A 15,923-nucleotide genomic window follows, 5' to 3' on the forward strand; every position below is an offset into this window, starting at 1 on the left:
GGCTGAGCAGCTGCTGCTGGGATCGATGCTGCACGGAAGAAGGCTGCTGCTGGGACTGGGATCTAGTGCTGCTGGGATCCTCCGTCTGATTTGCAGATGGGACTCTGGTGCTGCAGGCGATGGCTGATTCGAGATCGAGATCGGGTCTTAAGTGCAGCGCCTGTCAGAGGAGATCGGGAAGTTTGGGTGACTTGCGGTCGGTGAGGGGAGCGTCGGTGAGGTGGACGGGGAAGAACTGGGCAGATCGAGGCTGGGCAGCAAGGTCTCCGGCGTGCAGGGCTAGGCCAAGTTGAAGGGATTTTTTTTTTTTTTGACAATTGACTGGAAGACTAGGGTTTTTTTTCTTGACTATTGGCTCTGAGCGTGCTGATAACGTGTAAAAGTAAAAATGGATTGGAATGGTCTACTCATTTCATTCATAACCCCTTTATATAGGGATAGGATTACAACGGAAATATTAATTACATTGATGATACTAAATGCTTATTGAGCTGTGATTTGTAATTGTTTGATTCTCTCTTCGTCTGTTTATTTGACGAAGACACATAATGTGCTTTTCCTTTAACAATTCTTTATTTTTACCTTTTTATTAGGAACAATGTTTTTTATTATTTTTTTGTTTGACATCATTACCCCTCATATTAAACATATTTCCTATATTCTTTAATAGTTATGGGGTAGTTAAGTCAAAATATTCAGTTATGTTTGACAAACCCTCTTAAATATAGTACTAGACCTTATTTAAAATTTTATATATATATATATATATATATATATATAGTACTAGACCCAAAACACACACTCTGTGACTCTATGTGTGGGTTTAATTTTCAAAAAAAATAATAATAATAAATAAATAAAATAATCATTGGAGAAAATGTGGGGAGTTTGGAAGTTCTTTTTTTTCCTCATTTGCTAGGGAAGTGGGAAGTTATAGAGAGAGAGACTTTTTTTTTTTTTTTTTAAAGAATTATAGAGAGAGAGACTTCAGGGGGGAATAAAGTGGAATTTTTTCACGTTATTTTGTTTATTACGATTATGTCCTTTGTTTATTAAAAGATAATTTTAGATAGGGTTATTGGCCCAATGCCCAAATTTGGGCTAATATATTCCCACTTACTCCACTAAGAGTTTTTTACTCCTACTTACCCATTTAATAGCTAAAAGACTATTTTAGACAAAGTTCAAATAGAAAATTACAAGCATTGCCACACTCACTCTTCTCCTATCTCAGACGTCGGGCCTCTCTCTCTCTCTCTCTTGATTTCGCTCTTGTCTTCCTCCGATCTCCAGCTCCATCAGTGACAGATCCGACGAGTTCCAAATGACGTCATCTCAGAGCCGAAGGCTCCTGATTGCCTGCATTCGGACAACTCTGACGATCTGATACATCAGCTGGTCGGCGTCCTCGAGTCCGGTTCGATTGAAGAGCAGAAGCAAGTGGCGATGGAGATCGATCAGGCTCCTCGCCAAAAACAAATCAAAAAACTGCCTCAAAATCGAGGAATACGGAGCGATTCGGCCGTTGATTTCACTCGTCTTCCTCTTATCTCCGCCACGCATTCGACGTCTGTGACGCCGACCTCTATATAAATCGACGTCTGCAACTCCGATCTCCTCCCCAACGACATCGTTTGCTTCAGGTATATCGTCCTCTTAACCACGTCGACGAGCTTCCTGTCGTCGACAATAGCGTTATGCACGCTTCCTGTTGTGGGCCGAAACCGGACGAACAGAGATAGGTTGTTGCGCCAGGTTTCGGATTTGTAACTGGAAAGAAGAGAGAAAAGGACCTGGGAGCCCGAATCAATTTTTTTTTTCATTGTTTGTTTTAATGAACTTTTTGTTGTTTGTTTTGATGAACTTTTTAATGAGTTGGCATCTGATCGACTAATATATTGTGTATATGTGTTGGCATCTGACTACAATTCAGCTCTAACATTTTACTTCTTCTGTGGTGGTATCAAAAAGTATGTGAAAATATGTAAAAATGATGTTTTAATTCCAGTTATGTACTAGAATAGCATATGTTTGTTGGATTTTATAAATTCATGACTAACTCTACTAATGATTTATTGAAAAATTGTTTTGCTGGGGCAATAAACATTTTATTTGGGGTAATAAACTTTTTATTGAGGGGCAATAAACTCTTTATTGGGAGGTAATAAACCTTTTATTTGGGGGGAGGGCAATAAAATTTTTATTGGAAGGCAATAAATTTATTATTAGGGGGCAATAATATTCTCCAGTGACTTATGAGATCTCCGACGACTTTTTTTGGGACCTCCGGCGAGATTTCCAACGACCAATGACCGGTGAAGTCTCTAATGACTTCTATTTTTAAGTGATAAATGGAGGGAGGGCAAAATTGTCTAAAAAATAAACAAAAAACAAAAAACAAAAAGTTAATTGGGTATTGGGGCAAAAAATATGTAATTTGTTGGATAAGTGGTAAATCTTATTAGATGTTTGGGTAAATAAGGTTAGTGTAGCTTAAATTTGGATAAATGGACATTTTCATCTTTGATCTAAGGATTTAGTCGTCTTTTCACGTCCACTTTGGCTCAAAAACTTTCTTCTCATAGTAATGTGGAGAAAACTACTCCACATTTTTTGTTTTTTATTTTTTATTTTTTAAAATTTCTATTCTTTTTCTTTCATTTTGTGAATTGGCCCTTTTCTTCTTCTTATATATTTCAGTTTAAATGTTTTTTTAATATTTGAGAGATATTTTGGTCAAGAAAATTCTGTTTTGGTTGACAAACTCTCTTATTTTAATAATAGTATGGATAAATACCGAATAATCATATAAAAATAAATATAATATTTAATCATCATAAAAGAATGACCAAATTATTAACTGATCAGGATCAATCTAGATTCATGTATAATCCGCTAAATTAACAACAGATCCGAATAGTTAACGGATTAATGGATCGAAACATCAATCCAAAACCGTCCGTTAACAACAGATTTGGACCGGATCTTGACCAAAATCTTTTTTATTGACGGGTCTTTATAGCCATCATCTTTTTCTTATGCAGGTATGACATCCTGGCCAGGTACGTAAATCGTATTGCGTGGTTACTTGTTACTGTTAGTAAGCCCAATGGGCTCTGATAAAAAAAAACACCGCCCACCAAAATAACGAATCTTCCTTTTTCTTCAAAAGCGTCTTTCTTGTCTCTGGTTTTTTTTTTAAAGGAACTATTTGGGCAGCGACTCGCAAAACGACTCTGTCTCTTGGGAGACCTCCTCAGCGTGGACTCGTAATTCCGCGGATTCGGTCTCTCTCTCTCTCTCTCTGTATCCGCGGAGACCAAATCCTCCGATTTCCGGATTTTCGCAATAAATCCCGTGACTTTAAAATCCCGCCATTCCTCTTGCTGTTGTTCATTTCTTTGATTTTGGATGGGAACTCCGGAATTCCCAGATCTGGGTAAGCATTGCTCCGTCGTCGAATGCCAGCAGATCGATTTCTTGCCATTCACCTGCGATAGCTGCAACAAGGTTCTCTCTCTTTTATCATCATATGAATTTTCTACGTCCATATTCAAATGAATGTTTGAAATTTTAATTCTGTTATGTGATTCGTTTGGTTGCTGTGGAAAAGTAGAATTTTCCAAAAAGAAGACAAGATTGAAAATTCAAACTCAGATTGTGGTGATGGTATTATAGGGGTGAGTAGTATGAATTATCATTTCTTTGAAAGATAAAGGTGAAGCTGCCGAAATAAATCTATTTAGGTTGTTCATTATACTCGTGTTGGGTTCTTGCAAGAAATGACCAGGAAATTTGTGATCTTGGAATGTGCTTGAATTGAAAGTTTTAACTTTTATGGATGACGTTTTGAACTGCTTTTCTTGTGAGAAACAGAGATATGATTTGGACTCATATTTGTTTAATGTTGACTACTTGTTGACACAGCATGACTAGCTTTATGAAATTCATAGAATTTGGTTGAATTGAATTTATTTATAGGTTAGTCGAAGTGTCCTTTTAAATTGCTATTATAATTTTAACTCTGAAGGTGTGCATTCTGCTGTGCTTGAATCACATTACTTTAATCCCGAGTGTGTTGTGTATTTTAGGTGAAGAAAAAGATGTTTAAGGGTATAAATCTCTGTTTGTATTTTTGTCTGTTGGGAGAGAGAGGGTGTTCCTATATTGCGTATTTTGTATTGATTAGCCTTCTTTGACCTTGTAGCTTCATAAGGATCAATTATTGAAAGTGTAATGTTTTGGAGGATACATGGGGGAGAAATTTGAAATTGATAAGATGGAGGTGAAATATTGTTTATGAGATATTAATTCTTATATACCTAGTTCTGGAATCCTATCAAAATTCAACACCTTTAATTTGTAATATTTTCCCACTTTACTACTCATCTAAATGGCATTGTCATGGTACTGATATACCATTAATGTATGCTAAGTTGCTAACTTAAGAGAGTTGGGGCTTGATGTGTTCAATTTGATTCCAAAGTTCTTATTTAGGTATGCAAAAACAACTATACCACACTTTCATTCGACCATTGTTCATCTTTCCAATTTCTGGATTATCATTCAGTGGCACTAGTTCTGCTTCTTGGAAATAGTTTCTTTTTTGCATATTGACATAAGACTGACACTTTGCAGGTGTTTTGTTTGGTGCACCGAAGCTACATTAAACACAACTGTCCAAAAGGCGACAGACAAAATGTCACTGTTGTCATTTGCCCCCTCTGTGCCAAAGGAGTTCATCTAATTCCGGATGAAGATCCCAACATTACTTGGGAGAGGCATGTTAACACTGATTGTGACCCTTCGAATTATGAGAAAGCCACAAAGAAGAAAAAATGTCCTGTCCCTGGATGCAGGGAGGTCTTAACATTCTCGAACACAATCAATTGCAGGGACTGCATGGCAGACCACTGTTTGAAGCACCGATTTGGACCTGATCATAAGTGTCCTGGACCTAAGAAACCGGAGGCAGGTTTATCCTTTATGGGTCTTTTAAGTAGAAGTCAAAAAGAAACATCAAATCGCAACCGTGCTTCTGCCACATCTTCCCCCAATTGGGGTAGCTTTCTGAGCGCAGCTTCATCTTTCAAAGCCTCAGCTGAAGCTAGTGTTGCAAAATTGAGTAATGAACTTAGCCAAAAGTGGACAACAAAAGATGGAGTAGGACAGAGCAGCAGCAGTGGGAGTAGAAACAGGCAAGTGGAGGAGTGTCCGCAATGTGGTGCTAAGTTCTCCTCAGTCACCACTCTTGTAGATCATGTACAAAAAGTTCATGAAAAGGGTGGCACCCGAGCAGGGGTGAAGAAGTTGACAGTAGATGTCTGCCCCAAGTGTAGTAAAGGATTTCGGGATCCAGTGGCTCTTGTAGAGCATGTTGAGAGGGATCATGGTGGTACTTCAAGAGTATAGGTATAAATTTTTTTGCAGAAAGTATTTGTATTCTATTGGACATAGCTCAGGTGATTCATACCGACAAAATGCATATATCTTTTGAGAATTAAGTCAAATTGTTTGCTGTTTTAGTTGTAAGGTTGGACACACAAATTGTTCCTTTGTGAATACTGATTATTTGTTGATAGCCAAATGATGTATTGCTGTTTCTGCTCTCCCATCTGTCTTGGAGGCCCCTCCTTGTGGTGCGCAAGTCTTGTTGGATGATGTAGCTGGGGTAACTAGGCCCTGAAATATTTTCATCAGCATGAAATAAATCCCTCGTATAAATACTCAGGACTGAACTCGAACTGGGAAATTGAGAGGAAAGCGTTTGATCGACTACATAATGAGGTTGCATAAACAAGTCTTTCGCAATCTCGGTATCTGATGTTTTGTAATTTGAAGGGGATCTGGATGTGCGAAATCAATCTAGCGTCAAAGTATAGCTCTGTGGTTCTCAATCAAGAAGTATCATCATAATATAAAATCAATATATCACTCTTCTACATACGTTAAAACGATTACGGTTTGGGAGAGTGATCGATCTTGATGACAGCTCTAATCCTAAATTAAGTGGCCTGATATTGAACGAAGCTGATTGAATTTGAACACCTGCTGCAGACTTCCTTCTCCACTAGAGACACCAAGTTTCTAGGGTCTTTTGACACTTCATTTAAAATCAAGTTTGGTATTTTGATGAGTACACTCTGATACCAGATGATAGCAGAAACATTTTTACACTAAAAACATGATTTCGCGTCGAAACTAAATGAAAAGACACTAGAAATCTCTAGCAAAACATGGGGGCACCCATGATAGAACAAAAAATTACTTCACTAATTCTGGTTTCTTTATTCAATACCTGAAAGCAAAAGAGCCATTCACAAGCAATTTCATCATCAAGAAGCATGTTTCAACACAGATCGAAAAGATCAGGTACTTTTAGCATGGTAACCCGACTATTCTTCATTATTTGTAATAACATTTTCTGGTATCATTCCCTTGAGCGTCATTAGACTTGGCTTATGTAATTTATTCTCAAATGATCCAAATGTGGCCATGGTAACTGTCTCCCTTTTCTCATCATAAGTAAAAAGTATAGCTCCCTTCCCTGAGTAAATCAAATCCATCCAAACCAGTTTGATCCCTCAAACGTGGATGACAATCCCTTAAAACTTTTAAGGGAATTATGATCATGCTTTTACTCCATTTTTGTTGCTTGAAGTTTTCTAACACCAAGATATTTATGGTTTCATCTGTTATATCAGCAACACATATGAACTTTACTCAAAACACACCACAGACTTTTGTCAAGTCTGCGAAAATTCCATGAGGTAGAGTAGTAGTGCTGAAACATTCTTTCCAAACATTCAAAGAGTGAACTTGTAAGCAATGATCTGTTCCAACAACTCTAATAGTTGCATCAACTGAATAATCCCGGAATCCTTACATACTTTAGTCCAGTATAATTTTATCGCCCGTTCACTCCGTGCATTCATCAGACTTTGGTTGTGAAGCATGAGGCTTCTCCATTGGTCATCCTTTCCAATGGTCATAACTTTGAAACACGGTTCAAAGCGATTTTTTTCCTTCAAATCCCAACAAAGGCGCACCACTTTGCACTCACGAGTGAATGAGTTAAAAGCAAAATCCATTGCATTAGTATACTGAGGGGGCATTAGGCAAGTATAACACAGGATTTCTGATACGAAAAACTCTAGAACTACAATAACTCTTCTCCAAGCACAAGCCTGGACAAGTTGAAATCAACTTGAAGTTTTCATCATCAGATTTGTTACTGCGATAAAAGTGGTCCATTGGAGTGCTCCGATCCATATGTTTTGCAATAAACTTGTCATCTTGAATCAAAGGACGCCATTGCTTGCACACACACCTGCACCTTAGCAAAGACTTGACTGGTGAACAACTCAAAATCTTAATAATGATTTCAAAAGGAAGTTCTGATAGTTTTGTGGCTACCAACTTTTCCTTTTAGCTCTTTTATATTGCAAAGCACCATCAGCTGCATATGGCATAATCCATACTTCATACACTGTTTGTGAAAATATCACTTTATTAATTTCCTATTTTATTCTGAGTAATTTGTTACTAATATGTTGTAGAAATAATTTTTGTTCTGTGAGCTCAATTGTATTGTTCTGTCTTGAGAAATTTTAGATACACACCTCAAACTACTTAACACACATCCCTATTATTGTATATTTCAAATCAGATTTTATAGGTAGGTTAAATGACCAAAATAGACATCTATGTATTAGAAGAAAAATAACAATAATAATAATAATCATATCTTCCTTATATTATTCTATAATTATAAACACAATGAATTTCTATACATGACATCCTCATTTAAAACAAGAATAAAGTTAGAAATCATCTAATTAAAATTTTTCTTAAATAAATTGTAATTAAATGAGGTGAGAGACCATATAATTTAGAATTTCGAAATCAATGGCATTAAATATTTTTAAAACATTTCGCTTTACTCCCACTTTTTAGTTCTTTTTTTTTTTTTAAAAGTTATGATTAGTCAATTTATTATCTAATATAAAACATCACAGGTATAAAACTTTGTAATTGTTAATTTGTTTAACCATCCAATGACAACTTCGTAGTTCCGCCATTGTGGAGAAACTACTGATACAGTTTTGGTAAAATGTTCGACTCAAAATTTTATACTTGATCAATAGGGTGTTTGGTGGATGAGAACTCAAATAATACAAAACTTATTTCTAAGCATCTATTTGAACTTTGAAGGGAACAATAATGAATCTTTATGGATTTCCCAACAACTAACACAAGTAATTAATATGGTCAATTATATATACTAATCAAATTAAATAGTAGCCTTAATGTAATTAAATAATAGTGTATTTCATGGTTTTTTTAGTTTAAGGATATTTTAGGTAATTTGGGTTGTGTATTTAGTAATATGTTAGAATGAGAAATTAAATGGTAGGTGTATAGAGTAAGGACTCCTTACTTCCTAAACCAACAATTTCTTTCTTAAACACTGTTTCAAGAATTTGAAATACTCATTCGACGAAAACAAGAATGAAAATAAAAAGAATCAAAAAATTTATTTTTTGTCAAAAAAGGAAAGAAAAATCTGAAAAGATAGAAAATAGAATTTTAAAATAGAAAAAAAAAAACCTCGTATAGAGAAATTGACCAATGTGGGGGCGGGGGAGGGGTATCCCCATTTGAAAATATCCCCAGATGGGGGCGCGGGGGCGCTGGGGAATCTTGAGGCAGGGGCGGGGGAATCCCCCGTTTGCTCATTCTTAGTAAGGAGTGTGTATTAAGTAATTAGGGGTGTGTATTTAAAACTTCTCTTTTTTCTTTTACTATTGCAGTTATAAATCCCACTCCCTTTTTCTTTGGACAATTGTTATCCTGCTCCCTGACTCACCTCCCACATTAGGTTTTACTTCTTTTATTTTTTTCCTTTATTATTTTATTTTTTTATTTCCAATATTTTCAACTACCAACATGTCCTTTATTTATCGGATTATATATTCTATAGTAAAAATGAAATGGTAAAATAGGTAGTCCAAAAATTTAACCATTCTCCATGAGAATTGGCTTGATTATTTTTTATCACGAAAAATTAGTTGTAGCATTTGAGTTGTTTATCAGATAAAAAAAAAAGTAAATATAACAATTACAAATTAGATTTTTATTGAGAAAAAAAAAATCCAATACAGCAATACCCACTATTTTCTGTGCAATAACCGTTTTATTCAATTTTTTTTTCAAAAAAAAAAATGGGGAGAGTATGTATGGAAAAAAGCTAGTATATCTTTGGGATGGAAATCCTTTGTCCTAAATTCTTGTCTCCTTCTCCGTCTCTCCATTTATAGGTAAACATATGTCCATTTGACCGCTATATCCTGTATATATGTGAAAAAAAATATTTGTATAACTGAAAAAAGCCAAACTTAATATCTTTGGGTTCTGTTTCAAAGTTCAAACGAAAACCTAATCCAGATAATCTTAGGGATGGGCTTCTAGATCCCAGAGGCTCCCCGGCCACAAGGTGACGTGGCCATTACAAATCATTAGCCCCATGATGATGTGGTCGGCCATTGTAGATCCCCAACCCCAAGGGTAAATTTTGATCTATTAGAGTTTGGTGGGGAACATTGTTGATTTATGTTAATTTTAATTGAGTAGGTTTAATGAGGACATCAGATCTCCCATGAGCAATCAACATATTTTTGATAGTGCAAATATTGATACAATTTGTAAAAGTTCATGCGTTTTTATCACTCTACCAAAGTTTTTTAAAAACTTGGAAAAGAAAAGTAAATTTGGCAATCTTTAAAAGTTGAATTGAATTTGGCTTTTTACTGTCATTTAGTTTAACATTTTTTCTTATTGGGCCACGTCACTCAGTTACGGTATACTATTTAAGCCATTCAGTCAGGGTTTCGCAAGTAGCCGCATCGTTCTAGATTTGAAAAGGAAAGTATAACTTTTCAGAATGAATAATGGTGCAGGTCAGAATCCACTTGACCAAATTATTCTGGAATTGAATATTGTGATAGATAGTTTATTGGCTCCCATGTTGGACTTCGATGAAGGGGCGGGTTTATTGGAACAAAATCACGATGTCCCATTGATTCGGGCATGCATAGGTCATATCAATGAATCGAGGGCTCAGATCCAAAATTCTTTTGTCCAAATAATTGCAGCACATGAAATAATCAATCCCGAGATTATTGAACATGCGATATTCAATCCAGCAATTATAGAAGCACAGGCAATAATCAATCTCGAGGAGTTTATAACTGCCCAGACAATAATCAATTCCGTCGTGCAGGCAATCGCTGATACTCGTGAAGTTATTGACACGGCAACCTTTGTTCTTCATAATTGACTACTGGAGGAGGTGCAACCAAATTAGCAAAACCCGATAGGTTGGGCCCTGATTCATTCTGGCTTGAGTCTAATGCGCAGAGCAATCCAGATAATCTTAGGGATGGGCTTCCAAATCCCAGAGGCTTCCCAGCCACTGATACGCTCAGAATGAGTGTCCAAAAATAACCCTGTAGAAGATTGTAGTATTAGTAAGTAGGTATCGTTCAGTCCAGTGATTGAGGGTACTCTTGTAAATCAACATCAAGCAAATGAGTATTATAAGTAAAGTATAAGAAAGTAAATCAAAGAACACAATGAAATATAAATTTATGTACGTACACAAGTATTTACGAAATTAATATATGGGGATTTTAAGGTATTTGAATTAAAATCTAATCTAATTGATCAATTAAACCAAGAATCAAGATAGAAGTAGGTGAATGAAGATAGTAGAGATTTAATTAACAACCATTAACACGTTAAACAAGTTATCAAACACAAATCACGAATCAAAATTTGCCATAGAAAGAAATCAATGAATAACAGAGATGAACGCATACAAAGTTCTTATTACTTTCCTTAATTACTTAGCAGGATGAACGCACCATTACTAAGCCTGTTAAACATGCATTGCTAGTCATAGAATGCTACTCACTAACAATAACACCTATAATGCATTAAGCAATTGTGGAAGTGTGATTGATTTAAGCAAAACAAACAAGTTGGAACACCATACAAGTATGCAAAACTCATAATTGATTTACTTAAGTTCATAAGTTTTCTACTTGGGAATTAAGACCTAGAACGCTAGCATCTTAATCTAGAAAAATTACACGCTTTTAATTCTAAGTTTGCAACCAAAAACATAAAACACATAAAGGATAAATTGAAGCACAAAAGCAACAATCATTCATAGGCATACCTAGCTTGAAATCGCAATTTGTAATCTAAAGTGTTAACACATGCTTCATGGTTCGAAAATTAAAATCAACTACATAAGCTTTAATCTTACAAAGTTTCGAATCAAACAAAACCAAATAAGAAGATGTTCTGAATTATAAACATAAGAAACTGAAAGCAAAATAAAGATGAACATGGATACACTTTTGAAGAACTTCAAGAACGCAAGATGAACTTCAAGAAGATGGAGGCTATGACAAGGATGTGATGGAGATGATGAAGCTTCCTTCACAGCTTCAAAGGTAGGAGGCCGAAACTTTGAGAGAGAAAAGGGAAAAAGTTGTGAAATTGATTCAGGATCTAAAAAATGATTTTTGATGTCTAACTCTCCCTATTTATGTTGTTCAGCATAGCCTTAGTGTCTTGATATTTCTCTACTTCTTCTCCATAATTCAACCAATAGAAATCCTCCAAAAGCAAGCAGAAATCAATTTAAATTAGGACTCTTCCTTTTGCCAAAATATCTCTTTTAGGTTGTAGAAGTCAAATTGAATTAGGACTCTCCCTTTTGCCAAAATATCTCTTTTAGGTTGTAGAAGCTGTTAGGTTAAAAATTGCACAGAGTGTAAAATGTCACCCAACGTAATTTTACTCATATTCATTAACAGAATAGAGTTTTAATTATTTCGGGTTCGACCCATTCAAGACAGAATGTGTCTCTTAATTACAATCCCTTGTTACAAGGGAACACCCTTTGATTCCATTTATAAAGAAACCAGTGTGTGGTTGTTTGTTTTTGCGGTTGCACCCGAATTTTGGAACGGGTTGCCTACGTACCCGGGAAGGGATCAAGCCACTCGTAGTTCAAGAGTTCCAATGAGTGAATGACCCATTGGAAGGCTTGGATTTTTGGAATAGGAATAGTGTTTAGGACGCGGTTGCATCTAGATTATTTGATTCCAGATTGCCTACATACCCTTGCGGGATCAAACCACATGTAGTTCCAGCCTTTGGGATTTAAATGGGTAGATGACCCATTTATTTTTTGGATTTGTGTTTGAGATATTTTTGAGGGTTTAGAGCCCTTGAATTTGTATTTGGGTAATTTGGGAATGATTTGATTTTTCTGGTGTTTGGGTGAATTTGACTGGTGGAGTCAGGGATTCGATTTGAATTTGTGGTTGCATCTAGTGGGTCGCTAGATTGCCTACATACCCTGTGAAGGGATCAAACCATTGTAGTTCTGAAGATTTGGGAATTTGGGCTTTTTCTTGGTTTTGTACCAAAAAGATATTTTTTAGGTTCCGAAGTATCTTTAACGAAACCAAAGCCTGGGTGTTTGGAAATGGAAACCCATAGCGTCATGTTTTGCCGAACTCTTCCAACGGGCCCAAATTTTGAAATGGGCTTCTTTTGTATCCTTGCGAATCATGTTCCTCGCTCCATGAAGCTTTCTCGGCCCCAAATTTAATACGGGGACACCCAATGTAGCGAGTGAACTCCGAGTCTCAATTTTTCTTGAAAAGAATTCGGGGAAGTATATCGAACTTTTGTTTTGGGCATCAGAGAGACTTTTCGAAGGCCCAGGCACCCATCGAACTGTTCAAAGGCCCAATCTTCCCAGAGTCCCAAATTTGATAAGGACACCCAGCCATAATTTCATTTTGTAAATTTCAATTCTCCTCTTCTTTTCGTTGTTTCTTATTCTTTTTCTCTCCAAGCATATCGCCCCATCTTATCCCAAACCAGGTAGAACACGAGCTCAATACTGATCTACTGCGAGGTTGAATTGGAGTTGGATTTGAAGACAGAAATCAACTTGGAGATGGGATTGAAGATAGAGTCGCAATTATATTCTTGCCCAAGGAGGATTTCAGAGCCTGCAATTGAGATTTCTGCACACAAACCGGGTGAGGATTGCATCCTTCATTTCACTCCTTTGTTTGATTTGTGTACAACAAAACTGAAATTTTCTTCTTGGTTCTTCCCATCAGCGACTCGGGGAATTGAATATTGTTTTCTGGTGTTGTGAGGTCGAACAAGGCAAAGTTACACCTTGGGTTGCGAAAGCAATACTCCTGCCTTTGACTCTTCAGGTGCGTTTGTGAGCATAATTTTGAAGAGGGAATGCTTGCTCCCACCGATAAGTCCCTGCGATTAACCCCTTTTTCTTTGTTACAGGGGAAACTTTACATCTCGTCGTAGTCCGGTAGTCAAAGCCTCTGGACTCCCAATATTGCTTTTGTTTTGGTGCGTCTGGTTTGGAAGTAAAGACTAGCTCCTTTTTTTTTATTATTAACTTTGCTTCTTTTTTTGTCTTTTCTTCTTTGTGGTGGTACTGCACACAGCACACTTTGCACAGAGAGAATGCATGATTAATTAAACATTCATACTTGGTTGTAAGATCACAAACCAAGATATTTCTTCCTCTACTTTCTCATGTCGGCACCTCTTGGATATTTCTTGCAATAATGTTGGTTCAGGACCTGTTGCCCTCTCCTTGAATAGATTTAATTTGGCTTTGGAATATGCCCTGAATGATAGTGCACTTTCAACACATTTTTGATGAACAATGAGCCAAATTGCCTCCAATTAAACCTTCAAGTTGGTTCTTGTCAGTCCACCTAGCGACTTTCATTACTTTTTTTTTGTTGACACCGCTTCGAAACTTTTTGGACGACGAATGCTTCCAAACTTGTGCACATAATTGGCTTTGAAGTTTGCAAATTCTTATCTTTCTTTCTTCTCTTGACACACTGCACCCACGAACACATACTTGTCAACCCTTGAGATCAAGTCTTGGTCTGTCTCATTTGGTTGTCTTGATCATTTGCAAATATAAGAACCTGTCCATTAAACTTGTCTTGGAATTGGCTGCCACAAAGAGTGTGATTAGTTTTGACAACTTGTGACCTGCCTTGCAATCCCACTACCCAGCTTTCTTTCTTGTTTGTCATCTTTCAATGTTAAAAGCCTCAGACTGTCTCTTTGGCTATTTTAGCTTTGTTCTTGGAATTAAATGCTTCAAAGCTTGTATTTAACTTTAACAAGTTTGTTTCCTGTGCAGGCTCAAGTCGGACCAGTTGATAGTAGTCACAGCATTCTAAAGGTGAGTTTCTTCTTTAGAGTATCAGCTGTTTCAACTTATTTGCAGACATTAAATTTAAAGTCTGCTGCAGAATTGTATTTATTTTGATAGCCTCTCTCCCTGGCTATACAGGTGGCCGGAGACAAGAACAGCGACTATACCGTAGCCAAGTATCAGAACTCCAGGATTTAAACTCAAGGGTGAGGCCTTCTTGTATTTACCCATTGGCTATTTTGAGAATAGGTGTTTTGGAATGGAGATCGGGACTGGCTCTTTTTGGCTATGGTATTTTGAAAGGATGCAGGGGGTAATTATATGTGGTGTTTAAGTGGAATTGACAGAGTTCCTGTGATTATAAGGGGCCCTCTGACAGTTCGGTGTATTAAACAGCCAAAACTTGAGGATAATATCGGCACCCTAAGGCACGCCGTATCAAAGTTCTGAAACAGTATTGGCACCATAAGGCACCGCCACCGGAGCTTTGAAAGCAGTTTCGGCACCCTAAGGCACGCCGAATGAAGCTCTGAAACAGTATTGGCACCTAAAGGTACCGCCACTGGAGCTTTGAAAGTGGTAAAACCATAAAGAGATGCAGACGGATCCTCCACCTTTGATTCCTATGGAGCACGCTGCGGCTTCTTCTGTCCCCTTTGCTTTCCTTCCCTTTTTTTTGTCTTTATGCAGTGCTTTTTATATTGCCACGATCATGAGTTTGGTTTGTATAAAACATAGAGTTTTAGAGTTCAACTTGGAGTGAACTACCTGGGGAACTTGTATTCCGTGAAGACTACAACTCTTGTATTTTGTAGTTGCTTTGTAATTTATATCTTGACAAAACAAGAACTCTGACGTCTTGTAAAAATCCAATAGACCAGCTTAATGACTCTTGTGCTTTTTCTTTTTGCTTAGAGTTTTAAAAGCTATCAACTTTGTCCATCCTTGTTTTCATGAGAGGCTTTTAATTTTATTTAAATAAAGAACTCATATTTTCCTGACATAGACGGGCCTCGTTGTAATTGGATGTGCGAATTTTTTTGTTTCAACAGAAGCCAAATTGAATTAGGACTCTTCCCAAAATATCTCTTATCTTCTAGAATTATCATGAAGCCACATGGTCTCCTAGTGCAAGGTTTCCTAGTATCATCAGGGCTCCTTATGCCACAGGATTCCTAGTTGATCCAGGATTTCTACTTCAACTGTGATTCTTTTTCCTAGTAGGATTAGGAATACTCTATTTCCTCAATTTCTTGACCATTTTGGAGACTCATTTTCTCCTTGCCTTCATTTCTTTCATTTTTTGCTCTTTATAGCTCATTTTCTTCGTTTGTAGCTCAAATGTACCTAAAGACACTAAACTAGGTTAGAAATGACAATGTTAAGAGAATAATTTAGAAAATGTGAGAAGATAAAAACTTGATGATGTGGCCATTGTAGATCCCCAGCCCCAAGGTAATACTCTTAACTTGATTCCTATTAGTGGGGAACAGTGTTGATTTGTTAATTTTGATCTATTAGAGTTTGGTGGGGAACATTGTTGATTTATGTTAATTTTAATTGAGTAGGTTTAATGAGGACAGGAGATCTCCCATAAGCAATCAACATATTTTTGATAGTG

The 15,923-nt window shown here is 36.7% G+C and overlaps 1 protein-coding gene and 2 long non-coding RNA genes across 4 annotated transcripts; 2 read left to right on the forward strand and 1 right to left on the reverse strand.

Annotated features, from left to right (window-relative positions):
* Nucleotides 1-3,188: 3,188 nt before the first annotated feature.
* LOC112193690 (zinc finger AN1 and C2H2 domain-containing stress-associated protein 11) lies at nucleotides 3,189-5,612 on the forward strand. The gene is made up of 2 exons (XM_024333915.2): nucleotides 3,189-3,510; nucleotides 4,639-5,612. Exons 1-2 carry the CDS (start codon nucleotides 3,412-3,414, stop codon nucleotides 5,410-5,412), a joined length of 873 nt encoding a protein of 290 aa, XP_024189683.1. The 5' UTR covers nucleotides 3,189-3,411; the 3' UTR covers nucleotides 5,413-5,612.
* Nucleotides 5,613-9,787: 4,175 nt separating this feature from the next.
* LOC112193272 lies at nucleotides 9,788-11,619 on the reverse strand. Its single transcript, XR_002933819.2, has 2 exons — nucleotides 11,423-11,619; nucleotides 9,788-10,508 (listed from the first exon to the last, which is right to left on the reverse strand). It is a non-coding gene; the product is annotated as an uncharacterized LOC112193272 (long non-coding RNA).
* Nucleotides 11,620-12,894: 1,275 nt separating this feature from the next.
* LOC112194920 lies at nucleotides 12,895-15,233 on the forward strand. Of its 2 annotated transcripts, XR_005808607.1 has the most exons (6): nucleotides 12,895-13,130; nucleotides 13,215-13,316; nucleotides 13,402-13,487; nucleotides 14,288-14,329; nucleotides 14,441-14,508; nucleotides 14,699-15,233. It is a non-coding gene; the product is annotated as an uncharacterized LOC112194920 (long non-coding RNA). The 2 variants fall into 2 exon arrangements; XR_002934196.2 differs by having other exon boundaries at nucleotides 12,899-13,316.
* Nucleotides 15,234-15,923: the final 690 nt, after the last annotated feature.

Source organism: Rosa chinensis, chromosome 3 (genome assembly GCF_002994745.2).
Source record: "Rosa chinensis cultivar Old Blush chromosome 3, RchiOBHm-V2, whole genome shotgun sequence".
NCBI classification, from domain to species: Eukaryota; Viridiplantae; Streptophyta; class Magnoliopsida; order Rosales; family Rosaceae; genus Rosa; species Rosa chinensis.